The sequence below is a fragment of the Alosa sapidissima genome, chromosome 7, assembly GCF_018492685.1.
Source record: "Alosa sapidissima isolate fAloSap1 chromosome 7, fAloSap1.pri, whole genome shotgun sequence".
Taxonomy (NCBI): Eukaryota; Metazoa; Chordata; class Actinopteri; order Clupeiformes; family Clupeidae; genus Alosa; species Alosa sapidissima.
The window spans coordinates 2,241,213-2,267,470 of NC_055963.1; the positions used below are offsets into that span (position 1 = coordinate 2,241,213).

Here is a 26,258-nt window from a genome sequence, read left to right on the forward strand (position 1 = left end):
GCACCCACATACTATCGGTATTAGAACGGCCGATACATAATTACAAATTCAGTAGGATTAAAAGAAAGCCAAAATAAATATTCATCATCATGGCTGCATTTCCAGTATTGGCGATAAGTAGTCGTTTGTCCAGTAGATGGCGCATCGTTGCAGTGAGACGTAATTTTGTTGGAAGTTAAAAGTGGGTTGGAAAAACAATGGAACCTACAAGGACTGTAGTTTACCGCAGAGAACGTCTAATAAGGATAGGACGATGTTCACATGAAATGTAATTCCCATTTCTTCTTGAAGCCGAAATAAATCTGAGGATGTTTATCGGACATGCTTGGTTTTTACTGCAGGTACGTTAATCTTATAATATCAATAAGGACCTAGGTAATGTTACCGTTAGCGTTGGTTGAGTTGAGTGATGGAGGCCAATTTGATTGATTGCATTTGTAGAAAACTATAAATGCGGTTATACCAAGCAAATTGATATCAGCACTGTAATTGTATCTTTCAACTGTCATTTGTTGCACGTGCTACAAAAATCATTCTGTGCAATGGAAGATTTACCAACGTTACACCGGTCTGATACAGTTTTGCCTATACATGCGTGAGACTGAGACGCCTGTTTATTTTGTTTTAAGTGCGTGCAGGGTGTGAGAGGGGAATCGATGTGCTTTGATTCCAGCTTGGTAGTTGTAGTCTGTGAAATTAAAAAGCATGTGTGTGTGAAGTATCCAAACAATGACACCTTCATTTCATTATGGCTGCTTTAGCAACACACCTTAAGCTACTGTGTAGTGGGTCCCATTTAGAAGTGGCTACTTCATTCGCGCTTTCCTTGACTCATGGAGCTGCGTGAATGTTATTACAACTTTTCGCCACGATATGACAGTTTAAGTCCGCTTGATACTGTAAGGCGTAAGCCATTGGTTTCCAAAGGAGATTTTATTTGTGTCGCCAGCATAGCCTATTGACAATTTATGTTGTAAATAGGCCTACCTTATAAACCTACCTGTAGCTTGGGGAAGCTAACAGCTTTCTATTAGGATCTAGTTTGTTAGTTACAGTTTTGTCATAACTCCCTGATGCATTTTTGCATTTAGAATAGCCAGAGCGTGGATATCTCAATCGGAAAATTAAACAATATCGGGTGCCTATGGACTAGGCTGGGTGAACCCAGCCTGATCTGCCCGCTATTTATTTTTTGATTTCTTAAAAGATTGAGCTTGGTCTGGTGAAAGCCAGACTAGCCATGGACCTCAGTTACACAATGCAAGGGAACATGAATCAGCCTATATTTGCACGAACAATAACGGACAACAGCTCTTCAACTTTGGCCCGTTAAAATGTGTATGAACAGTCTAGCGACGCATTTCATCAAGGCCCATTTGGACATGTCAGTTATTTGCACCACTGGTTAGATGTAAAACAGCATTTCGTTTCAGACTACTGTTACTTAATTTGTGCATTAACAATAACGTTTCAGACTACTGTTACGTAATTTGTGCATTGACAATAAAGTATTACATGAACTAAAGATGACTAAAATCTTATGTAGAAGAAGAAACATTCACAAAAAATCCATCCATCCAAAAATGACCTTTGTTTTTGATAGCTGTTGAAAACGGCATGGAACTGACAGAGATGTTTTTGTTTATAAATAAATAAATAAATAAATAAAATTATGCTGATACCTTTTGCTTTTCCCAAATACAATGTAGCCTACAGGTGTAAGTGACCTTTCATCAATCCAGTTGCAATGGATGAACTGTGATGAACTGCCCTACTTGTGATTGTTTAGAGATTTTAAAGGTTTTATAACAATGCTACATCTTCTTTGGCTATTCTACAATCTATTCACCTTTTCAGCACCAGTAGGCTACTTTCTGTGCAGCCGCACACACACACTCAGGCATGCCAAACAAGCATACAAAAAAGTTTCAAGAGTGGGGGATGGAGTAAAATATGGAGACAAATTGAAGTGTGATTTATCAGAGGTGGAAAGTAACTAAATACATTTACTCACGTTACTGTATTGAGCAGTTTTTCTGTGTATTTTGTATTTTTTAAGTAGTTTATAAAATCAGTATTTTAAATTTTACTTGATTACTTTTTGAGTGAAGTATTGTACTTCGCTACATCAAAAATCCCATCCGTTACTTGAGTAAAAAAAAAGTTAAGACTAACGAAAACAGAAAGGGAGAAAACAAATCGCGCCCAACCACTAGCCTAGTGATAATGATCAGCGTGTAGCCTACAACAGGACATGAATCAAGCTGGCGCCATGCAGTCTTTCTGAAAGTGATGGAGATGGAGCTGGATCAGGAGATGCATCAGATTAGCCTAACCTATGAAAGTGTATTTTCTGCTATTCCAATGGGTTGTCTCAGTTCGTTTTAGCACCAATGATTGCGGAGATATTCAAGCAAACACCATGGGATTTCGTGTTTTGACGTTTGTGCTCACCTTTCTATGGAAAGAAGTTTATTAGCAGTTGTTTCCCCTCATTTTGATGTCTCTCTTTTTCCTGTTTTGGCCTTTGTTTTTAGTAACCTGACTTGGCTTTCTTGGCGAGAAACACATTGCACCAGCAGCACAACAATTAGCGGTCCACTACTAGCGATGCTCAACTAAATAAACAAAAGATAGACTACCTTATGAATCGTGCAGGCGGACTAAACCATTTAGCTCTTTAGCAAGGGAGAGTGAGAGTGACCTTAGACAGTTTTCACTATGTTTTGTAACGTTATACAAAATCCAGTCAGTCAAACTTTACATTTCGTCTGACATTCATTTTTACATTTAATTTGGAAGTTAAAATATTCAGGTAAAATAAATATATGGTGGAAATAAGTATTGAACGCTTTTTTTTTTTTTTTTTTTCAGTAATTAGCCTAAACTTCCAGTGAGTCTATTCAAAATTTTCACCACACATTATATTAACACACATATAAAAAATCCAAACATAAGAGTTTTGTGTATTAAAGTGGAATGACACAGGAAAAAAGTATTGAACGTGCCTACTGAAATTTCTTCAATACTTTGTGGAAAAGCCTTTGTTTGTAAAGACAGCTTCAAGACATTTCCTGTATGACAAAACTTATTAGTCGCAGTATCAGGTGTGATTTTGGTCCATTGTTCTAAACAGATTCCAGGGGTCCCTCTTGTGAATCCTGATCTTTAGTTCCAGATTACTTCCAGAACTGTTTGAGCTTTTTGCTTTTATCCATCATGAAATGTTTCTTGTGTGACACCTTGGTAATGAAAAACCTTTTTATAGCCCATCAATATGTAAGCTACTAACCAAGCTTATATTAATTTGCGCAGATAGAAAGGATAACTAATCTCTAACTACTTACAGATTCCAGCTCGTTCCTTCCCTTTCCTTGCCTTAGTGCTTTTTCTTAGCGTGTTCAATACTTTTTCCCTGTGTTATTCCACTTCATTACACATGACTCTACTTATGGAGTTGTTTGGATTTTTTATGTGTGGATTACCTGAGTTATTACTAATGCCTGATGAAAATGTTGTGCACCCTGTATTCCACTTTTCAAGGGCCCTCTCCTCCATTGCCCTATACTTCCCCCCCCAGTTCGACGCCCTTTAATCTGCTGAACCTTCTGCTCGTTTCCAAATATAAAAAAAACTCTCTGCAACTCAACATTGGCCTGCCTGCCTCAGCTGCCTGTGAGGGGCTTTTCAGTTGTGCTGGTTCACTGCAAAGCGACCCAAGGATGAGTGCAACTAACTTTGAAAATCAACTACTGCTCAAACTTAAAGGAGAACTGATTTTTCACGAAGATCTCCATTTCTCAACATCCTTATCAGGCAAGTACCTCCACTCGGCGGCCATATTGCAACACTTTTTGGGCACTTATCATACATCTATTTCGGCAGAAATGCGTGTGCGTAAGGCTTCACGACACCAATCTTGCTCCAGCAGCGAGATCACAACAGATGATTGGCACGATGTCTTCACAGCACACCACATGATTGGCTCAATGTATTTTACAACACACCACATGATTGGCTCAATGTATTCACATGTCAACGTTTTGCCGCGGAAGGGTTGTGATATGTGTAGACAACTGTTACAAACTAACCCCATGCATTACTATGGAGGATTTTTTAAGTGCTGTATCTCCTCATTAGAAAGTCTCTGGTAAAACTGGTTGTTCTGGTACCCACCCCCCCCAAAAAAAGTAACGAAGTAACTTTTACTTAAAGTACATTTTAAATGAACTACTTTTTACTTTTACTTGAGTACATTTTCAGATCGGCATTTTAACTTGTACTTGAGTAATATTTCATCAAGGTATTGGTACTTTTACTCGAGTACAATATTTTCATACTTTTTCCACCTCTGTGATTTATTTTCGCGGAACGGATGTACAGGACTGAGCAGCGGCCATATTTTGTACCGCTATGCGGTACATCTAGTTTCTATTTTTATTCACTCTTCAAATTCACAAAGTTCTCATCAGGTGAGTGAAAGTTAGAATAGTGGTCATTTCAGATGTTTTTGCCAGCACTTCATAAAACTCTCATAGTTTGAGAACTTTAAATTATTTGTAGGATATTGCTTGTTCACAACTTGAGCGGTGTATGCAAAGACACACATTTTAAACTAGACTGCATTTCCGGCGGGAACTGCGAAAGTGTGCTTGCCCTGGTCCGGTCAGCAACGTGAGCAGACAGTGGCATACGCTATGCTGAACCTGGCTTGATCCAGGCATTGTAACGGTGCCTTTCAGTGTTGGAGCAGTGGCAATATCTCAAAAGCTCTAGGAGAGGGCTATTCAACTATTGGCTTGCGGGTTGAATGTGATTCGTTGGATTTTACCTTTGGCATGCCTTCGAATTTAGCTTCTATGACTGAGATCAAATCAATAAAATAAAATGACAGCAGTGATTGGCTGCAAAAATAAATAATGTCACGCGTCTTGCGCCTCTCAAACTGGGCTATCAGGTAACCTACAGAGGAATTGAAATTATGAAATATGACCAAGGCATTAAAAAGCTGCTTGTTTGTCAGGATACTTTTTCACTGATTTATTTAAAAAAAATATGAGCTATGAGTGTGAATGTTATATATTCCATCCCACAAATTATGTTTTACTGGTTTATTTGACAAATAATCTATATGGATTTGCTCTATAAAGACCTTGTCTGTTTGGGATTGTTTTGTGAGCCTGGGGTTGTTTTGAGAGCCTATTGATGTAGCCTCTCTTAGAATAAAGGAATACTTCATATTACTCTAAACCACCGTCTGTAAATCAACTGTATACTACTGTCTAAATTGCACTATATTTCTTGACCTGTCTCTGTATGTTTCATCACCTTTCTATACTTTGCCTCACATTGCAACACAGCTCAGATCTTTGGCTGCTATGAAGGCCAGTCGTTCTAAATGGATGGTTGCTATGTACAAAGGCCAGTTCTATCTCTGCCGTTGTCAAGCAGGCATATAGTAGAATTCTGATTAACCTTATCTTATTTAAAACATCTCTATTTTACTTAGCCCACTTCCATACAGTGGGTCCCATTAAGAAGTGGCCACTTCCTGCACGCTTACCTTGATTCACACAGCAGCATTATTAAACTAGAAAACGCAATTCCAGGGAATTACCAGTGCATGAAAATGCAAAACATATGGTGTGAAACATATTGTTAAAACAGATGATGTGCTAATTGGCAACCAACATGATGAGGTTTAATATAGTTCAAATGACTGAACTAGGTAGATGAGGTTTAATATAGTTGGAATGACTGAACTAGGTAGATGAGGTTTAATATAATTGGAATGACTGAACAGTTAAATAGGTGGATAGTTTAAAAGGTTAAATTATTTGCTAGGTAGACAAAGTTTAATATAGTTTGAATGACTGGACAGTTAAATAGGTGGATAGTTTAAATGGTTAAATTATTTGCTAGGTAGATGAGGTTTAATATAGTTGGAATGACTGAACTAGGTAGATGAGGTTTAATATAGTTGGAATGACTGAACAGTTAAATAGGTGGATAGTTTATATAGTTAAATGATTTGCTTGGTAGATAAGGTTTAATATAGTTGGAATGATTGAACGGTTAAATAGGTGGATCATTTAAATAGTTAAATTATTTAGGTAGATAATTGACGATAACTAACAGTTGGAATGGCCCTAATGTTTGCTAGCAGTTATGCTACTATGTTATCAAAGATAATAATGTTAACCAAGTTTTTTTGCTAAAAATGCTAATTAACATGCTAACTATGCTAGCATGCTAACTATGTTAACCATGTTACTTAGCTAACTTAGCTAATCATTTTTAACAGTTTTGCTAAAAATGCTAACTAGCATGCTAACACGCTAGCATGCTAAATATGTTAACCATGTTACTTAGCTAACTTAGCTAATCATTTTTAACAGTTTTGCTAAAAATGCTAACTAGCATGGTAGCATGCTAACATGCTAGCATGCTAACTATGCTAACTAGCTACAGTGGGTAGGAGTCATAGTTGATGAAAAGTAACAGTTACAATGGCTGAACAGTTAAAAAGTTCAGTAGTTTAAAGGGTCAAATCGTTTAACAGTGAAATATTGTGGTGAGGACTTTTATTTTGAAACAGTTTTTGGCAGAGGAAGCAGTTGAACAGGATGTGTAGTCTTAATAGGGCCAGTTTGTATGCTTAAAGCCTGAGACTGGCGGTTGATCCAGGTGGCCCGAACACCTGCCATAGGATTCTAATTGCTTAACGGCCGTATTGTGATGTCATAATCATAATGTTAAGTCAATGGGGAAATTTTGATTAGTTTTTAATTAATAGTTTAAAAAGTATAAAAGTTACAAAGATGAAAAATACAAAGCCCACATGTCCTAAGTAAGATCTACGCAACATAGTTTGAATGAAGTTTCTACGTTAAACGGTTTAAGCTGCATTAACTGCGTTAGAAGAAGAAGAAGAAGAAGAACTAGAAAAGCATTTCCTAAAGGAAATACCAGTGCATGAAAATGCAAAACATATGGTGTGAAATATATTGTTAAAACAGATGATGTGCTAATTGGCAACCAACATGATGAGGTTTAATATAGTTCAAATGACTGAACTAGGTAGATGAGGTTTAATATAGTTGGAATGACTGAACAGTTAAATAAGTGGATAGTTTAAATGGTTAAATTATTTGCTAGGTAGACAAAGTTTAATATAGTTGGAATGACTGGACAGTTAAATAAGTGGATAGTTTAAATGGTTAAATTATTTGCTAGGTAGATGAGGTTTAATATAGTTGGAATGACTGAACTAGGTAGATGAGGTTTAATATAGTTGGAATGACTGAACAGTTAAATAGGTGGATAGTTTATATAGTTAAATGATTTGCTTGGTAGATAAGGTTTAATATAGTTGAAATGATTGAACGGTTAAATAGGTGGATCATTTAAATAGTTAAATTATTTAGGTAGATAATTGACGATAACTAACAGTTGGAATGGCCCTAATGTTTGCTAGTAGTTATGCTACTATGTTATCAAAGATAATAATGTTAACCAAGTTTTTTTGCTAAAAATGCTAATTAGCATGTTAACTGCTAGCATGCTAACTATGTTACTTAGCTAACTTAGCTAATCATTTTTAACAGTTTTGCTAACTATGCTAACTAGCATGCTAACATGCTAGCATGCTAACTATGCTAACCACGTTACTTAGCTAACTTAGCTAATCATTTTTAGCAGTTTTGCTAAAAATGCTAACTAGCATGCTAGCATGCTAATTATGCTAACCACGTGACTTAGCTAACTTAGCTAACTAGCTACAGTGGGTAGGAGTCATAGTTGATGACAAGTAACAGTTACAATGGCCGAACAGTTAGTAGTTTAAAGGGTTAAATTGTTTAACAGTAAAATATTATAGAGAGGACTTTTATTTTGAAACAGTTTTTGGCAGAGGAAGCAGTTGAACAGGATGTGTAGTCTTAATAGGGCCAGTTTGTATGCTTAAAGCCTGAGACTGGCAGTTGGTCCAGGTGGCCCGAACACCTGCCATAGGATTCTAATTGCTGTGATGTCATAAAGGCCCAATGTTAAGTCAATGGGGAAATTTTGACTAGTTTTTAATTAATAGTTTAAAAAGTATAAAAGTTACAAAGCTGAAAAATACATAGCACCCATGTCGTAAGTAAGACCTACGTAACATAGTTTGAATGAAGTTTCTACGTTAAACGGTTGAAGCTGCATTAAGTGCGTTAGAAGAAGAAGAAGAATAAGAACTAGAAAAGCATTTCCTGAAGGAAATACAGTGCATGAAAATGCAAAAATATGATGTAAAATATCATACAGAGTAAAAACAAACTATATTGGTTGCTAAGTAGATGAGGTTTAATATAGTTGGAATGACTGAACAGTTAAATAGGTGGATAGTTTAAATGGTTAAATTATTTAGGTAGATAGTTGACGATAACTGACAGTTGGAATGGCTCTAATGTTTGCTAGCAGTTATGCTAACTATGTTAACAAAGATAATAATGTTAACAAAGTTACTATGCTAACTAGCATGCTAGCATGCTAACTATGCTAACCATGTTACTTAGCTAATGCTAACATGCTAGCGCTAGCATGCTAACTATGCTAACCACGTTACTTAGCTGACTTAGCTAATCGTTTTTAGCGGTTTTGCTAAAAATGCTAACTAGCATGCTAGCATTCTAACTATGCTAACCACGTTACTTAGCTGACTTAGCTAATCGTTTTTAGCAGTTTTGCTAAAAATGCTAACTAGCATGCTAGCATGCTAACTATGCTAACCATGTGACTTAGCTAACTTAGCTAATCATTTTAAGCAGTTTTGTTAAAAATGCTAACTAGCATGCTAACATGCTAGCATGCTAACTATGCTAACCATGTGACTTAGCTAACTTAGCTAATCATTTTAAGCAGTTTTGCTAAAAATGCTAACTAGCATGCTAACTATGCTAACCATGTTACTTAGCTAACTTAGCTAACTAGCTACAGTGGGTAGGAGTCATAGTTGATGACAAGTAACAGTTACAATGGCTGAACAGTTAAAAAGTTCTGTAGTTTAAAGGGTTGAATTGTTTAACAGTGAAATATTGTAGTGAGGACTTTTATTTTGAAACAGTTTTTGGCAGAGGAAGCAGTTGAACAGGATGTGTAGTCTTAACCCTCTAGGCGCCACTGTCGAGTTTACTCGACAAGATGCGGTACTGAATAAAACGGCCGATTTAGTCAAATAGGGTGTCATATTTCGTTCGACATCCACTCCACTAGGTGGCAAACATGTCATACGTCATCCCCGAGTCCGAAAAAGGTCATGGTTTAAACAAAAGTTTTGAGCTACAGCGTATTGAATCAGTGCGTGCAATACCGGAGCTAGTGTGCGTGTGAGCCACTTAGTCAGAGCGATATTGTCAACGTTAGCGAGTATTTGCATTAGATTATCGTCTAATGCCATCAAAAAAGTTTACCTGAAATGAAGTGTTGGGTCTTCTATTCGCGGACCCTGATTCTGAAGGGGAATATCTGCCTTCAGGAAATGACGGTGATTCGTTTAGTGAGGCTTCAGATGCGTCCCTGCCTTCAATGATGCAGCTGGACAAAGTGAGAGTTTACTCCATAGTTTAGCTTACACCAAGCACAAACGTTGAATCGTTTGCCCAATGTCACTGGTGGGAATAATGTTTCACGGGTTCGGAGTGTTCATCGGGAAGTTAGCAGGGTGTTAGTGGTGTGGCGAACAAGGCTGGAGGTAGCCTAATAGCGCTAGCTTCTGTCTTTTGCCTCTCCACAATCGCGGCGACAGTAACGTGGTGGAGCCTTTGTCTAATGCGACTGGGTATGTTAGACGAGGTCGAAGTGCTCATAGGAGAGTTAGGGGGGAACGTAGTGGCAGTGTGGGGAGTCGCAATGAGAATGACAGTAGGCCTAGTCCGAGCTGCGCAAATTCTCTCCACTCGACGCGCGCGAGGCAGATCTGGCCATGCTGCTCGCATGGTGGAGGTGGTGACACGCTCTCTCCCTCTCCCCCCCACACACACACACACACACACATTAGGTCATGCATAGTCTATCACAAGATGATGGGAATGCCGGCCCTGTATGGATAGGGAGTCATTATCTCTACAACAAAAGGCCTGCTACATAAAAAAAAAAAATGTCAGCCATTTATTAGTAATGATTTACACTGTTGATTTGCTATCTATTTCCCTGATCATTTAGGACATACACTATGTGTTCCTTTTTGTGTGTTCATGTCCTTGTGATGTGTGTGTCTTTGTCAGCTAAGAAAAAAAAACATCAACAAAAACAACAAAAAGAAAAAAAATACTAACATTGTCTCTTGTCTTGTCTCGTCATCTCACTCCTGATCTGTGCCTTGCCGTGGCAAATGAGCTTTTGAACTAAACAGGTCTTGTCTACTTGTGTTTGTGTGTCATCTGAATAATCTATATGTGCCCCATACATGGAATCAGAGTGCCTACTGTATGTAGTAAATGGAAAATCTCTACAGCAAAAGGCCAGTCTACTGCTACATGCATTTGGTTTGTTTCGGCCATTTATTAGTAATGATTTACACAGTTTGTTCACTACTTACTATTTACCTGAGCATTCAGTATTGTGCAATATAGCATACAGAAGGTGAGGGACATTTTGGGGGGAAAGAAGTGGTGCATTTTATCATTCAAACATGCGACTTTTCATGAAAATTCTATAATCCAAGATGGCCGCCACCATATGACGTCATAATATGCAAATTAGATATAAACATTTAATCTCTACATAAACTTTGGGTCATCCTTAATATTTCTCTAATTTACAGAAAGTCTCTATCTCTTATCACTTTTAAGATATAGCCTTTTGAAATGAAGATGTCAAAATTGATCGTTTCGGAAAAAAACCTCTGGCGCCTAAAGGGTTAATAGGGCCAGTTTGTATGATTAAAGCCTGAGACTGGCAGTTGGTCCAGGTGGCCCGAACACCTGCCATAGGATTCTAATTGCTTAACGGCCGTATTGTGATGTCATAATCATAATGTTAAGTCAATGGGGAAATTTTGATTAGTTTTTAATTAATAGTTTAAAAAGTATAAAAGTTACAAAGTTGAAAAATACATAGCACCCATGTCCTAAGTAAGACCTACGTAACATAGTTTGAATGAAGTTTCTACGTTAAACGGTTGAAGCTGCATTAAACGCGTTAGAAGAAGAAGAAGAATAAGAAGCCTAGGAAGAACAGTACAGTGCATTTTCATGCACTGTAATAAGAAGCCTAGGAAGAACAGTACAGTGCATTTTCATGCACTGTAAAAAGCCTAGGAAGAACAGTACAGTGCATTTTCATGCACTGTAATAAGAAGCCTAGGAAGAACAGTACAGTGCATTTTCATGCACTGTAATAAGAAGAAGCCTAGGAAGAACAGTACAGTGCATTTCCATGCACTGTAAAAAGCCTTGGAATAACAGTACAGTGCATTTTCATGCACTGTAATTAATCTGTCACCATACGCCTATGCCTACGTTTGCAAAGAAAACATTTTAATTTGATTCACATGAAACGTTACATTTCATGTACATGTTGACAATGAGTAGGCTAGTTTTGGTTGTTGTTGGTGTTATTGCATCCCTTAGTTATGCCTACAATGCAAGTTCCCTCGCAATTGGAAGCCTTGCCACTTCTTTTAAGCTGTCACAGACGTAGGTGCTACTTTTAGGGCTAAAGTGCTTCGTGAATTACTGTTAGTAAAAAAAAATAGCAGTCCTAAAGTTACAAGTGAGGAAGTTACGAGTGCAAGCATCTCATATCAAATGACCATGGCATTACGCTAAACAACATAAATCCCAATTAGCAACATACATCTCCTCCCTATAGCTAGCCACACAAGAAATTAATGATACTAAATCTCTGCTTAGCATGCTTCTCCCATAGCTTCTCCGCTTAGCATTCTAATAACAGAAGGGGCACATTTATGTTGACCACTACAACATGACTCATTATGTCTGTAACGTTAACTGTATAAAACACTTACTTTCATAAAGGACGCACACCATACAGCACATACACATGGAAACCGATATTTTAGGTTCTTGGCCACAAACTCAAAACGTGTCTCTCTGAAGCCCTGTTCTAGAATCTTTGCTCTGAATGCTGTATTGCTAGGCAACATCAAATAAACGAAATCAGAGCCATATAAAGGTTACCTTTATATGGCTCTGAACGAAATGATAGTCTTTCAGTATTAAATGTGTACGTGTGCTTCCGAATGGATGTGTGTGGTTTGCAATTAGAATAAACAAGAAATAACATTTCCAATAATTTCCCATGATAAATTACATAATATTTGCACCTTCCTTACTTGTGAATCTCACACCGTATTTCAAGTAGGCTACACTAGTGAAATGTAATACAACGTTGCCACCTAGCGTCCAGATGTAGGCTATTTAACATTAACGTGACATTGCTTGTTTATTCTTTCGTCAACTCCATGCTTTTAGGAAAACAATCTTTTTATCATAGTACCCTCTTCAATGAGCGATTACCAGCTCGTTTTTGTAACAGAGATAGCTGTTTATTATCCCTAGATTTACAGAAACACCTATTCATATTAATACGTAGCCTATGGAGTGCTGCCGACCACTGTTCATTACGGCCCAGAATGCCTTGCATGTCTTTACAACAAAACAACACAGTAAAACCTAAATGCCCGTAAACATATGCATTTGCATACTTGTAACATTTTTAATAATACTCTCCCATCATGATATTTAACAATAATGAAACATTTAATTTGAATACCGTCAATGTGAAAACAACTCTATTATGTAAGCTATATATAGCTACTGTTCTCCTTGCTATTTCAGTTCGTAAGTCCATACTATCCCATAGCAGAGCAAGGATTTCATGATTGGGCAAGGTTGCCTGGAGACATTGTGTCTGCTCTGAGACATTGTGCATACATGGAAGGCATTGTGATAGAAGGTGAATGTTGAAAAGGTGGATGGTGTGAGTTACCAAATACCTGTGGGTGGTTTGCCAAATGATGGAAACTTTTGGAATATTTCTTTTTTTTTTTTTGCCTATGCACCCTCACACTGGAGTCCCCAGTTCATATACAAAATTTGGTATCGATATGTGACAGTGTTCCTGAGATATGGACGACTTCCTGTTTCGGAGCTTCGCCGCCGATTTCGTTTGGCTGTGACGGGCAAACGCTTTCGAAAATCAAAAATCCTTCCGCTAACATTTGTGAGGCTTGGTCCAAGGATAATGTACGTCAAGTTTCGTGGCGTTCGGACCAAATTTGTGACCTGTGAAAATTTAGTTTCGCTTTCTGTTCAATCCAATATGGCGGACGAACGGCACGCCCACCTGACGTCATCTTCGCGACCAACTTACACCGGTACTGACCGGACGTTTTAAAGTTGGAACGGTGTCTCTGTCTCAAAGGGCCTAGGCGCTAGGGCTGACAAAAAATTAGGGAGACGGGAAAAATAATAATAAAACTTAAGAAGAACAATAAGTGTGCTGCTTTGCAAGCACACTTAATAATAATAATAAATATAACCGCAAGCGGTGATTTACGGGGTCCGAGCAAAACGAACATGAGGTAGCATAGCTTTTTAGTTTTACATATGTTTTGATTGTTTGGGCCCAATTGTTCAAAAGAAACGTGATTGGATTTCGGTTATCGGATTTCAGTTACCGGATTTCGGCTATCGGATTGGATCAAATCTTGAAAATGGCTTGTTCAAAGGGAAACAAGGATCCTGAAATTGGATTAGATCACATAATCTATTCTTGGTTTTGATCTGGATAAAACCTTCACTTTGAGTTGTTCAAAACTTTTGAGTTGGATTGGAATAAATTTGATGCATAAAATTAGGATTACCCTGTGCTGTAACGTTATGGTGCGCTAACCTCCACAACCTAATAGTATTCTAACAATACCCTATTCTAGTGTGCTAACCTCCACAACCCAACAGTATTCTAACAGTAGTATTCTAGTGCGCTAATCTCCACAACTCAATAGTATTCTAACAATACTCTATTCTACAGGACTATGCATTTGTCATGGATAAGATGAAGTGTCTGTTAATGGAAGGCAGTGTTTCCCACAGAATGGAATTGTATTTGTGGTGGCAGGTGAAGGGGGTTGGGGGTGGGTTCTGTGTTGGAGTCAATAAGATGAACAGCCTATAATTATGCAGTTATACTTGCCTTGCACGACAAGTCCTGACAAGTAGTTGTAACGTTATAGTGTGCTAACCTCCACAACCCAACAGTATTCTTAACAGTATTCTATTCTAGTATGCTAAACTCCACAACCCAGCTGAAGGAACTGTAGGGGGCGATGTGGGTCGAGGTAGAGTGAGTGTGTGGCGAGCAGGCAGAGCCTCGGTCAGAAGGCTCAATGGTATGAAGTGATGACACGGAGATGGCAGGTTTCGGTGCAACACAAGTGAACTTTATTTGAGTTTCAATTCATCTGTTCTTTTGTTCTTTACTTGTATGTGTGCTGCATCAAAGAGGAAACAAACAGAAAATGGAGTAATCAGTGAAATGGGGTAAATCAGTACAGATCCCAACTCACAAACAAACCAATTGACATTTGAACAATAAACTGAAATCATATGGCTATATAAGGTACAACTAAACAATACTTGACATCCCAAGTCAACCAACATCACCTAATCATCTCTCACATGGGACTCCAACACACCAAACCAACAAACAAAGACCTTAACTTTACACATGATGGCAGAGCTACTCTACAAACTGATAAACATCACAAAAGTCAAAGTGAGGGTCATTAAAGTGATAACTTACGTTAACTCAAAGACGCACACAAAGCTGGACACACTGGAGTGCTGGGTTGAGATGAACAAAAGAGTGAACTGAGGGCGAGCAAACAATTTATCCTGGTCTGAGCCCCTGCTCCGGACCTACAGGGTTTCCCAGCAGGTAAACTGGGTGTGGTTAGGTGGCAGAGCCAAACAATCCTGCAATTTCTCCACAGCACTTTCACCACAAGCCCTCCTTACACTGACAGACTTTGGAAAGATTTGGAAAAGATTTTTGAAAGACTACAGTCTCAGACCCTCTCACATCTAAAGACAAGTAGTAGAGTTTTAAGTCACAGACTATGATTTTGCAATGACTAGGGATCTTGCAGGGTCACTATTTACAAGACTGCAACATGATTCCTTTAAATTATTACCCATCGTGCAATAGATAAACAGGAACTGAAAATTATAGCCTACTAAACTCAAAGTCGTATTTTCGTGTTTCTGCAGCATTGTTTCATGCGTGACATCCTTAACCGATACAGAGTTGTTCTGTCAAGTGGAAGAGCCGACTAAATATGTATAAGAAATGACAAATATTATAAGAATAACAAATAATTATAGGCTACAACTGTGTCGGAGTCAATAAGATAAACAGCCTATAATTATACAGTTACACTTGCACTACAAGTCCATATTGATAAGTAGCTGTAATGTTATAGTGTGTTAACCTCCACAACCCAACAGCATTCTATTGTAGTATGCTAACATCCACAACCCAACAGTATTCTAACACTAATGCTTCAAGTGGGATTTGAACTCTCAACCTAAGGATCACCAGTACAAGGCACCAGTATCAGTCACATTCACATGGTGAAAATGTGTATTGGTAAACACACAACAAGAAAAACTCTAAGCATACATTTGACAATAAAATGAAGGGCTTTCCTAAAAGAGTACACCTGAAATCTTTTTGAAATTCTGTGGCAATTAGACATTTGTAGAGAAGAACACTAATGGATGAAATATAAATATGATAGACTTAATGATGAAGGAAAAATAATGAACAAAGAAGTTCCCCTAAATGTCAGTGTCTTGGCATTCTGATTCTTGGCAACTAATGATCTTATTTCTCTCTCCCAAATGCCACCGAAGTGAGGTGCACTGGGGGGGTTGAACTTGAAGCTGATCTGGTGCTGTGACAACTGCTCTTTCAGGTCAGGATGCAAGGCTTGGAAGGCCTCACGAAGCTCTCGATCTCCGCCCTTGAAATTTGTGCCCTGATCTGATAGGATTTCTGATGGCTTCCCTCTTCTGGCGATGAATCGACGCAAGGCCATCAGAAACGCGTCAGAGTCCAGACTTGTAAGAACATCAATGTGGACTGCCTTTGTTGTCAAACACTTGAACAGTATTCCCCACCTTTTCTCAGAGCGCCGTCCAACTTTGATTGTGAACGGCCCGAAACAGTCAACTCCTGTGGAGTAAAAGGGGGGCTTAAACAAGCGCAGTCTGGCTTCAGGGAGGTCTGACATGAGGGGGACTTTGGGCTGAGCTCTCCACCGCTTGCATTCTGGACAGAACTGTTGATGTCGTTTAACAGCCTCGCGGCCATGTAATATCCAGAATCTCCTCCTAAGCTCGGCAAAGAGGCGCTCTGTGCCAGGGTGCCTTAGGTCTTCATCCACGTCATGCACTACAAGTCTTGTGATCTTATGTGCTGGATCTAGCACCACTGTATGGACCGTTTCTGGTTCCAGGTCTTGGCTGCGGCGAAGACGGCCTCCAACTCTTATCAGTCCAGTAGCCTGGTCCAACTCTGGAGCAAGTGTGAGCAACCTATTGGTAGATGTCAAGGGTTTACCAGCAGATAGGAGGGCGTACTCTTCTCCAAAGCTGTCCTGCTGCGCTCGTTGGAGCATTTCCATCTCTATTGCCCTATAGTCCTCTGCTGTTGGACTGCTTTGACCTGCGGCCGCCCCATGGCGAGAAAGTGCAACCGCATGGACCAGATCTCGGAATGATGAGAACTGCTCTAGGTCAGGGAGGGCTGGAGGCGCAGTAGTGGTGACCAGGCTACAGAACATCGTTTTCCGTGTCTCTGCTTCGTCGTCTGCTACAGCCACTGAAGGCTTTGTGGGCCAATATTCAGGTGACTGCAACAGGAATGGTGGTCCATCCTTCCATCGGCCATCAAGGTCTTGCCACGAGTGATGTCATCTGCAGGGTTGTTACTGGTATCGACATAGCGCCAAGAGCATTCACTCGTCAGTTTGTGGTGAATTTTTGTAAGTTTCCTGATAAGATATTCTGTAGTTGTGCTAAAAGATGTTCTGTACATTAGGATATGTTTAAAATCCATGGGGTGAAACAAAGAGCAGGGGTAATTATAGCTAAGGTATGCACAAGCTTGGGGGCCAGACGTTTACCTATCAGGATATGAATGCATAGGAGAGATTGAACATCCCTAGCAGTTGTTTAGCCAGGGTCAAAGGTCCTTTGTAGAAATAGAATAAATACCTAGGCACATATGTATTACCAAAAGAGGTAAGGAGGACATAGGAGCTCTGTTCTATTCTGAGTTCACACAAACAAGTGACGACATGAGAAGGTATAAGAACCATGTACAGAAAGTCAGAAGCAGCTGGCTTCATGAACCTATGCTCTGTGTTGGATTAAAGCTACACCTTCTGCAGTATTCTATTGTTTTGTCACAATTCTTCTGAGTTTGAATCAGTTAATTATTATTTGACACCACAAGTTCTTGGATCTCAGCCACTCTTGTGCCAACGAACACTTTAAACCTGCATGACTCCGACTGGATCCAGGTCAGGACAGTTGTGGAGTCTGACCAGAGGTTGACATCATGGAGAGGCAAGGTGAGCTCCCTTCGGAGCAGAGTGGCTACTTGGGCTCCTGTCTGTCAAGTTCCAAGCGTGGCATAGACTGTTGCTTCTTAGGAGCCACTCTGGAACGTGCTGTGAGGAATGACGTCTTCACATGTCCATCTTGACCCTCAGTGCGTAGGTAAGCAACAGCGCCATAAGCACGCTCGGAGGCATCACAGAAGATGTGAACTGTTCTGGTGCAAGCCTCTCTGTCCATCTGAGGGCTCACATAGCAGCGTGGCAGGGATATCTGAGGCAGTCGCTGTAACACTTCCTGCCACTCTGTCCACATCAGCAGGGCGTATTCAGGCAACGCTGGGTCATCCCAGTCCCTTGCTTTGCTCCACAGACACTGGACTAAGACTTTAGCCCTTGTGGTGAAGGGAATGATGAATCCCAGCGGGTCGTAGAGGCTAGCTAGCACCCGATAGATGTTTCTCATCGTTGGTACTTCGTGGCCAAGCAGACGACATTTATAGCTGAGGGTGTCAGAGTGGCAGAACCACCGTAGGCCTAGTGCTAGCTCCTGAGGATCAGTCTCGGTGGCGTTCAGCCACAACTCGTTGCTTTCTGACCTTAGGTCCTTGGGAAGGTGGCCGATGGTTTCAGGAGTGTTGCTTGCCCACTGGCGCAGCTGAAATCCTCCCTCTGCCAGGAGGGACTGCAGTTTGTCCACCAGTGACTTTGCTTCATCCACATTTTGCACACTTCGGAGGCAGTTGTCCACGTAGAAACATCTTTCCACAGCTACACGGACGTCTTCCTCAGGCTGACTGTGGTCGCTCACATGTTTCAGCAGTGCAAATGTGGCGCAGCACGGGCTACATATAGTCCCAAATGGAAGAACCTGCCATTCGTATATGCTGAGGGGGTGTCTTTCTGCAAGTCCAACCACAGGAACCGGAGTAGTGCTTTGTCTTGGGGCAGCAACCTCACCTGGTGGAACATTCCCTTTATATCGCTACTGATAGCGATGGAATGCTCGCGAAATCTCAGGAGCACACCGAGCAGGCTGGAAGTCAAGGTTGGGCCAGGGAGAAGCAGGTCATTCAGATTAGCTCCATTATGAGCAATTGAACACGATACGGTTCTTCCCATTGTGAGCTACCATATGGTGAGGGATGAACCATGACTCACCATCACTGCTCACCTCTTCTTCCTTGACTTTCACGATGTACCCTGCTCGTTCCAGCTTTTCTATCTCCTCACGGTAGGCAGCTGTCCGCTCTGGGTTCTTTGCCAAGCGACGTTCGGTGTTGCGCAGTAGGGGGAGAACTGCCTCCTTACAAGCCTGCAGCTTGGGCATATTCTTGACTCTCAGCAGCGGTGTGGCATAGCGCTGTGTCCCCTCCACATCTACTCGCACAGTTTTCTGCTCCAGCAGGGCGATGGCCTCCTTATCCTGGCGTGACCGAGTCACAAGCTTCTCGCTCCTGTATGGTAGAACATCTAGTTGCCAAAGCCTTTCAACATTCTGGAACAGCTCAGTGGAGGGTGAAAGGGTGGACACATGAAAACACTGGCTTGACTGAAGCTGCTGCTGAACTAACCTGGCTGGCCCCTGCAATGTCCATCCAAGTTTTGTATTCACGGCCGCTGGTCCACCAGAGGGACCTAGTCGTACAGGCTCAATGGGCGTAATAAGCTCGGGGTAGTCTGATCCAATCAAGATGACTGGGTGGACCCGGTTGAGGTCTTCGATCGGCAGCCCTTTGAGGTGTTTGTACTTTTGCTGCAGTGCCTTCACAGGATAAGTATGCTCTGCTAGGCCTAATGGCTCTGCTGTGAAGGCTCCACGGATCCTGAATACTCTGTTTGGCTGGCAGACAGGGGATATGGAGAATGATACAGAATTACCCTGTATGACTTTCACCTCCTGGCGCACTGTTCTCAGGACTAGGCCTTCTGGCCGTGCAGCTTCAGTGTTCGTGCAGCTGTAGCGAGTAGAATCGTGCGCTCAGAGCCATCGTCCAATATGGCGTATGCCTCCATGCTTTCCTTTCCATTGCGCAGGATTACTTTGCTCACCTTCAGCATCACCGGACTGCCACCTGACCGTCGATCGAGGTAGAACACATCACTTGGCTTAGTGACTGCATTACTGCTCTCATCAGAGGGTGGCCTGGCATTGACATCATGCAGAATCTCCAGATGCCTCCCTTTACACCTCTTGCAGGTGGTCTTGAGGCGACACTGCAAAGCTTGATGGGCACGCTCACATCGCCAGCACTTTCTGTTTGCCGTTATCCAACTCCTCTTCTGTTCAGTGGTCAGCTGGCTGAAGTTGGAACACTGACTCAGGTAATGCTGATCATTGGAACAGTAAGAGCAGTAGGCCTGTCGCTCACCTTGCTTGCTGCTGGGTGCCGGGGGTTTCTCACTTACAGCTGTGCTGACTTGCTCGGCCCCATGGAGAACACTGGTGGCACGGTTGGACTTTGGCTCCCTTCGCTTCTCCTTCTTGGAGTCGTCAGCAGCCCCAATCACGCTGAGTGTTTCAAACACAGTCTCCTGCATTTTCAGCTCGAAATCTAACCACTCAGCAAAATGGTGCAGGGTGGGGATGCGGATGTTCTTAGGGTACAGGTAATGCTTGAATTGCACTCTCAGGTCTTGTGGCAGCTTCAGCAGCAATCTCGTCACGTGAGACCCACATTGCAATCTGAACGCACCAGTGTCATTAGCGCGGATATTGGCAGCATCCATCATTTCAGCGATATGTCGCAGGGCTAATTGGTGAGGCTGTCCATAGTGGTCAGTGAGGGATGCCATTGTGTCTGAATATGGCCTCTTGGAGTTGGTATAAGAATCTGCAATAAGCAGAGCTTCTTCAAATTTCAAATGATCCACTAAAATTTTATATTTAAATCGTTCTGTTGCATCATCAGGCAATAGGTTATCCAGTGCTGTCTTGAGCCTATTGAACTCTCTGGGGTCAGGTTTCGTGAAATGGGGGATCTTAGGCTTAGGTCCGCGGTACACCCGCTCTTGCTGGTAATCTCTGGGGTGTGAAGGCATAGGCCGTCCTCTGTGTGATGGCGCATTACTGACTGAATCCCATTCAGAACCTGCAGGTGGGGGAGGAGGAGGAGGAGGCAGTGTTTCGAGTTCTGAAGCTCTGGTGTTTATTTGTCGCTGCATCTGAATGACTGTGTGATGTAGCTTCTTATTATCCTCTTACAACTGTCTAAGTGCATCCAATATTGCAGATGTAGCCTCTGGGGCTGCTGCAGCAGGGTAGGCTGGAGTGCTCTGGTACAGTGGTCTGAATAGCCCAGGCCGGTTTGGGCTTCTTGAGGTGGCACCGGCATAATCAGACTGCTGTGTGGGTAAGTAGAGAGCAAGAGGGTCCATCTCTTGATCCATCTCAGAGGGCGCCTCTGTCTTGGACTCCAGCTACCCGGGGGGGAAGGAGGAGAATACTGACCATAATTTGGATACTCAACATCATAGTCATTGAGCCACGCTGGTGGCCTCCTCTCACGCCTTGGCCTAACATCTGCTGGATGGCTGGGTTGATCAGTGTACATCATGGACTAATTTACACGGCAACTTCTCTTCCCGGGTTTCGGCACCATTTGTTTTGATTGATCCTAGTAAGTTTATCTGTAGGAGCCACCGTGGGGCATCTGATTAAAATGCAGGCATGATGTACAGGTCCAGAGTATTTATTGAAACGTGTGGAATTTACAGTGGAGAGGTTATTGTCTTATGGAGCTTCACAATTGTGCTTGGGATTGTAGATGACAGTAGTTCTGACATTAAAGTTGTGGTTTCTACAAGTAAAACAAATGCAACAGTGCCTCTTAGAAGCGTATGCATGGTGACTACAATATTAATAGCTAAGCATGGCTAATCATACACTGACACACATGGAGAATAGCTTAACAGACACTACTACATGAAATTACCAAATATCCACTTAAATCTAGACATACACGTTATATTACACCGTTATAGACACCAAATTATCAAATTAGAAACATAATCTCCGTCTTACACGGCAGGAACAGTTACTAATTATAAGTTAACTTAACCGCGGTACACGTGGTGCACGCTATAAACGCAAACGTCGGCAACTATGCGGTTATTAACAATGACATTCTACAAACGAACATTAAACACGTCCTGCACAAACAAGAAATGCCAACACTTACGGTTTCTGAACACACAAACGGCACAAACAGTCCACAGAACAGAAGGGGTTCCTTTCAAATCTCTGCCTCCCCATCCACTGGTCTGTGCATGCAACCCTCTGACTCGCACTCCAATTAACTGCACAAGTGTAGCCACAAGGGCTGCACGCACAGGACGTATAAACAATAGTTCAACAAAACGAACTTTCTAAGTAGTATTACCCAAGATAATTTCTATTTTATAAACTCATGAAAATAATGTGACTTACCTATAAGGTTGATGGCATATACTAAAGAAAAGATGGCGTTCTAGGCTAAACACGCATCAACCCTACAGTGTATCAAAAGGAACAATCAGAGTTAAACTAATGAAAATATAAATAATACATAGTCCTGCAGAGACACCTAGTGGCGCTACACATACACTGCCTTACATATACTATTATTACAGTGCATGAAAATGCACTGTACTGTTCTTCCTAGGCAACAACAACAACTTTTTCTTCTTACTGTACTGTTCTTCCAAGGCAACAACATCAACAACAACTTATTATTATTATTCCGCTTACCACTTTTTCTGTACGCAATTTCTCTTGAACAGTTTAACTTAGAAACTTCGTTCAAACTTTGTAACGTAGGTCTTCAAACGGACCAAGCTGCTATGTCTTTTCAACTTTGAAACTTTTATACTTTTTAAACTATTAAAGAAAAACTTTTTGAAAATCCCCATAGACTTAACATTGCCGATTGTGACATCATAATACGGCCGTTAAGCAATTAGAATCCTATGGCAGGTGTTCAGGCCACCTGCAGCCTCAGGCTTTAAGCATACAATCTGAGTCAATTAAGACTACACATCCTATTCAACTGTTTCCTCTGCCCAAAACTGTTTCAAAATAAAAGTCCTCACTACAATAATCCACTGTTAAACAATGTAACCCATTAAACTACTGAACTTTTTACATTCAACTTTTAAACGGTCTACTTTTAAACTATCATTAAACTATCTATCTATTAAACTAGCTGTCTATCAACAACTTTTAAACTATCTACATTCAACTTTTAAGCTTTTAAACTATATACATTCACTAGCTGTCTAACAACAACTTTTAACTTGTCATCAACTACGTCAACACTTTTCATCAACTATGACTCCTACCCACTGTAGCTAGTTAGCATGGTTAGCAAAGTTAACATGTTAGCATTGCTAGCATTGTTAACATTTTTAGCAAAACTGCTAAAAATGATTAGCTAGGTTAGCTAAGTCACATGGCTAGCATAGTTAGCATAGTTAGCATAACAACTAAAAATGATTAGCTAGGTTAGCTAAGTCACATGGTTAGCATAGTTAGCATTGTTAGCACGCTAATTAGCATAGTTAGCATAACTACTACTAATGATTAGCTAGGTTAGCTAAGTCACATGGTTAGCATAGTTAACATAACTATTAAAATGATAAGCTTGGTTAGCTAAGTCACATGGTTAACATAGTTCATATTGCTAGCATAGTTAACATGTTTAGCAAAACTGCTAGAAAATGTTAGTTAAGTTAGCTAAGTAGCATGGTTAGCATAGTTAAAAATCTTAGCATAACTGCTAGCAAACATTAGAGCCATTCCAACTTTCAGTTATCGTCAAATATCTACCTATACACAGCCATTAAACTATTTGAATATCAACATTCATTAAACTGCTAGAAAACGTTAGCTAAGTAGCATGGTTAGCATGTTAGCATTGCTAGCACTGCTATAAAACATTAGCTAAGTAGCATGGTTAGCATAGTTAAAATCTTAGCATAACTGCTAGCAAACATTAGAGCCATTCCAACTTTCAGTTATCGTCAAATATCTACCTATACACAGCCATTAAACTATTTGAATATCAACATTCATTAAACTTCCAGTCTGTCAACAACTTTTAAACTATATACCTTTTAACCTATATAACTTTTAAATACCTATATAACTTTTAACTTTTAAATACCTATATAACTTTTAAACGGTCTACTTTTAAACTATCATTAAACTATCTATTAAACTAGCTGTCTATCAACAACTTTTAAACTATCTACTGTCTATCAACAACTTTTAAACTATCTACATTCAGCTTTTAAACAGTCTACTTTTAAACTATTATTAAGCTATGCAACCACCATGTCTATCCTAGCATCACCGTAGTAACCATCTCTGTATTATCTGTTTTAACTATACATGATATTTTACATCACAACTTTAGCATTTTCATGCACTGGTAATTCCTTGGAATTGCATTTCTAGTTATTATTATTATTCTTTTTTTAATGGTTGGGGGGGGGGGGGGGGGGTGAGGAAGTTGGCAACCCTACATGAAACCGGAAATCGGAAGGTGCACGAACACAGTATACCATTCTGCTACATACAGTAACATATAAAACAGCATTTAATGATACTGATTCACCCTCTAGAGTCCCTCAGAACTGCCTACGGACCTACAAGCTGATCATGTTTGATCCAGACAAGGACCATGCCACATGCTGGGCGTGGAATGAGATTCCTGCAGGGTTTACCCTGAGCCAAACCAGAATCAAAGAGAAGGTATGTCAACATGCCTCTCACCTAAGCCAATTCGTTAGAAATTGTCATGTATAATCCCCTCATTTGTCTCAGGGTACTTTTTATTTTTTTCCTGTACTATAATTATTATTCTTATCATTACTCCTGTGTTCCCTTCTGTGTGTGTGTGTGTGCGTGTGTGTGTGTATGTGCGCGTGTGTGTGTGTATGTGTGCGTGTGTGTGTATGTGTGCGTGTGTGTGTGTGTGTGTGTGTGGTGGAGGGCGGGGGGATTGCTGACCCGAGGGGTATTTCACAAAGGCAGAATTAAGACATCCAAGATAAGTGATAAAGCGAGGTTTGACATAGCGTTGTCTGGTCATCCTAGCTCCACTCGTTTCACTAATGCCAATCCAGGATGAGTAGGAGCAACTATGTCAAGCCAGGTGTAAGTAATTCAGGATGTGTGCGGCTGTGCGCGTTCTCGTTTCTGCTCCAAAGTGCCCACGGTTGGAATAAAAAAGAAGTGGAAAATAGCGTCATTCACACAAAGTGAACAACCGCTTTTGATATAGACTAACAAGTTATCCTTTTTGGAATGGGGAATCATGGCTATTTCTGTAAAACAGCAGAAGTAGGCGTGGTAGATCAACTGAATGCAAATTTACGTATGCACCCACGTGTGAGTGCTTCCTTGTCTCGGCACGCAACATCATTAAGAAAGCGCTTGCCACTACAAAGATGCACATAGTATGATATACCTCAATATTATAGTTGAAAATACCTTCGAAAACTTGCCCCTCCAATAAAATAAGCAAACAATGAGTACCTAGGCCTATGTTAATAATTATAAGGTTATCACAATTAAAATAACCATATGGTAGTAGGCAGACAATCTGTTTTGTTTTGCGAGCAAATACATTTACCAAATAGTTTATAAATGGAATAAAGCTCCTTAAAATTAGCACGGAGGTCTGATGTGAATGACAGCTAGCTGAACCAATAAGACCACATAATTACCATTAGAATTAACTTAGCTGTTAGCCTGGTCGGGACCATGCTAGGTGCAGATAATAAATCCCCATGGTAACTTATGTGCCATCTCTTTTGTGAAACCAAGTCAAGGCTAAATTCATCCAGGATAACCTAAAAATCCTAGCCTGGCGGGCCATCCTATATCATTGAAATGTATAGTCTGGAATCGAACCATTCACCTCGCTTAATCCAAGGGGCGTGCAGAGAATTGTCTTTCAAACTGCCTAGGCATGCAATAGGCCAGCGCTACGACCATATCCGTATCCGGTCGGCAAAACGGCAAATACATCCTTCTTCGAAAGCAATGACTTAAATGCATTGTGTTGCTCAACTTTCAAAGAAAAGCACAAGTCCAACTCCTCCAAAGTTGACGCCAACGCCGATTCAAACAACCGCTCTTCGTTCGCCATAGCCACCTTCCTTGTTGTTCACCGTCACAGGACTGTCGTTAATCCTGTTAAGCCCGCCTTAAGACGCTCTAACAAAATAGAGTGCTGTGATTGGATGACGTCCACGGCGTCAGCCAATAGAAATCCCTATGGTTTGATACTAGACGTACAGGCTGAGCAAATTAATTTGCCGCCGCTAGGGTGCGTCTAGATTTCTAGGCTATAAAAATCCCAGCTTAATCCCTTATCTAGGTTTTGTGAAATACCCCTCCGGGCATCAACCTAACCAAAACGTTGTTGTTTACCAAACATTGCTTGGTTGTCTGGATTGGGAAAAGTATATCCCATATACTTAAGTATAAGTATATATACTCTTTTGATCCCGTGAGGGAAATTTGGTCTCTGCATTTATCCCAATCCGTGAATTAGTGAAACACACTCAGCACACAGTGAACACACAGTGAGATGAAGCCCACACTAATCCCGGCACAGTGAGCTGCCTGCAACAACAGCGGCGC

At 40.7% G+C, this 26,258-nt stretch overlaps 1 protein-coding gene across 2 annotated transcripts in view; it reads left to right on the forward strand.

Annotated features, from left to right (window-relative positions):
• LOC121713296 overlaps positions 1–26,258 on the forward strand; it is a 43,100-nt gene that overhangs the window by 10,151 nt on the left and 6,691 nt on the right. For both annotated transcript variants that reach the window (XM_042097820.1, XM_042097821.1), the window contains exon 4: positions 24,230–24,359. In XM_042097820.1, the coding sequence (XP_041953754.1) occupies positions 24,230–24,359 (130 nt within the window). The remainder of the gene's footprint in view (positions 1–24,229; positions 24,360–26,258) is intronic.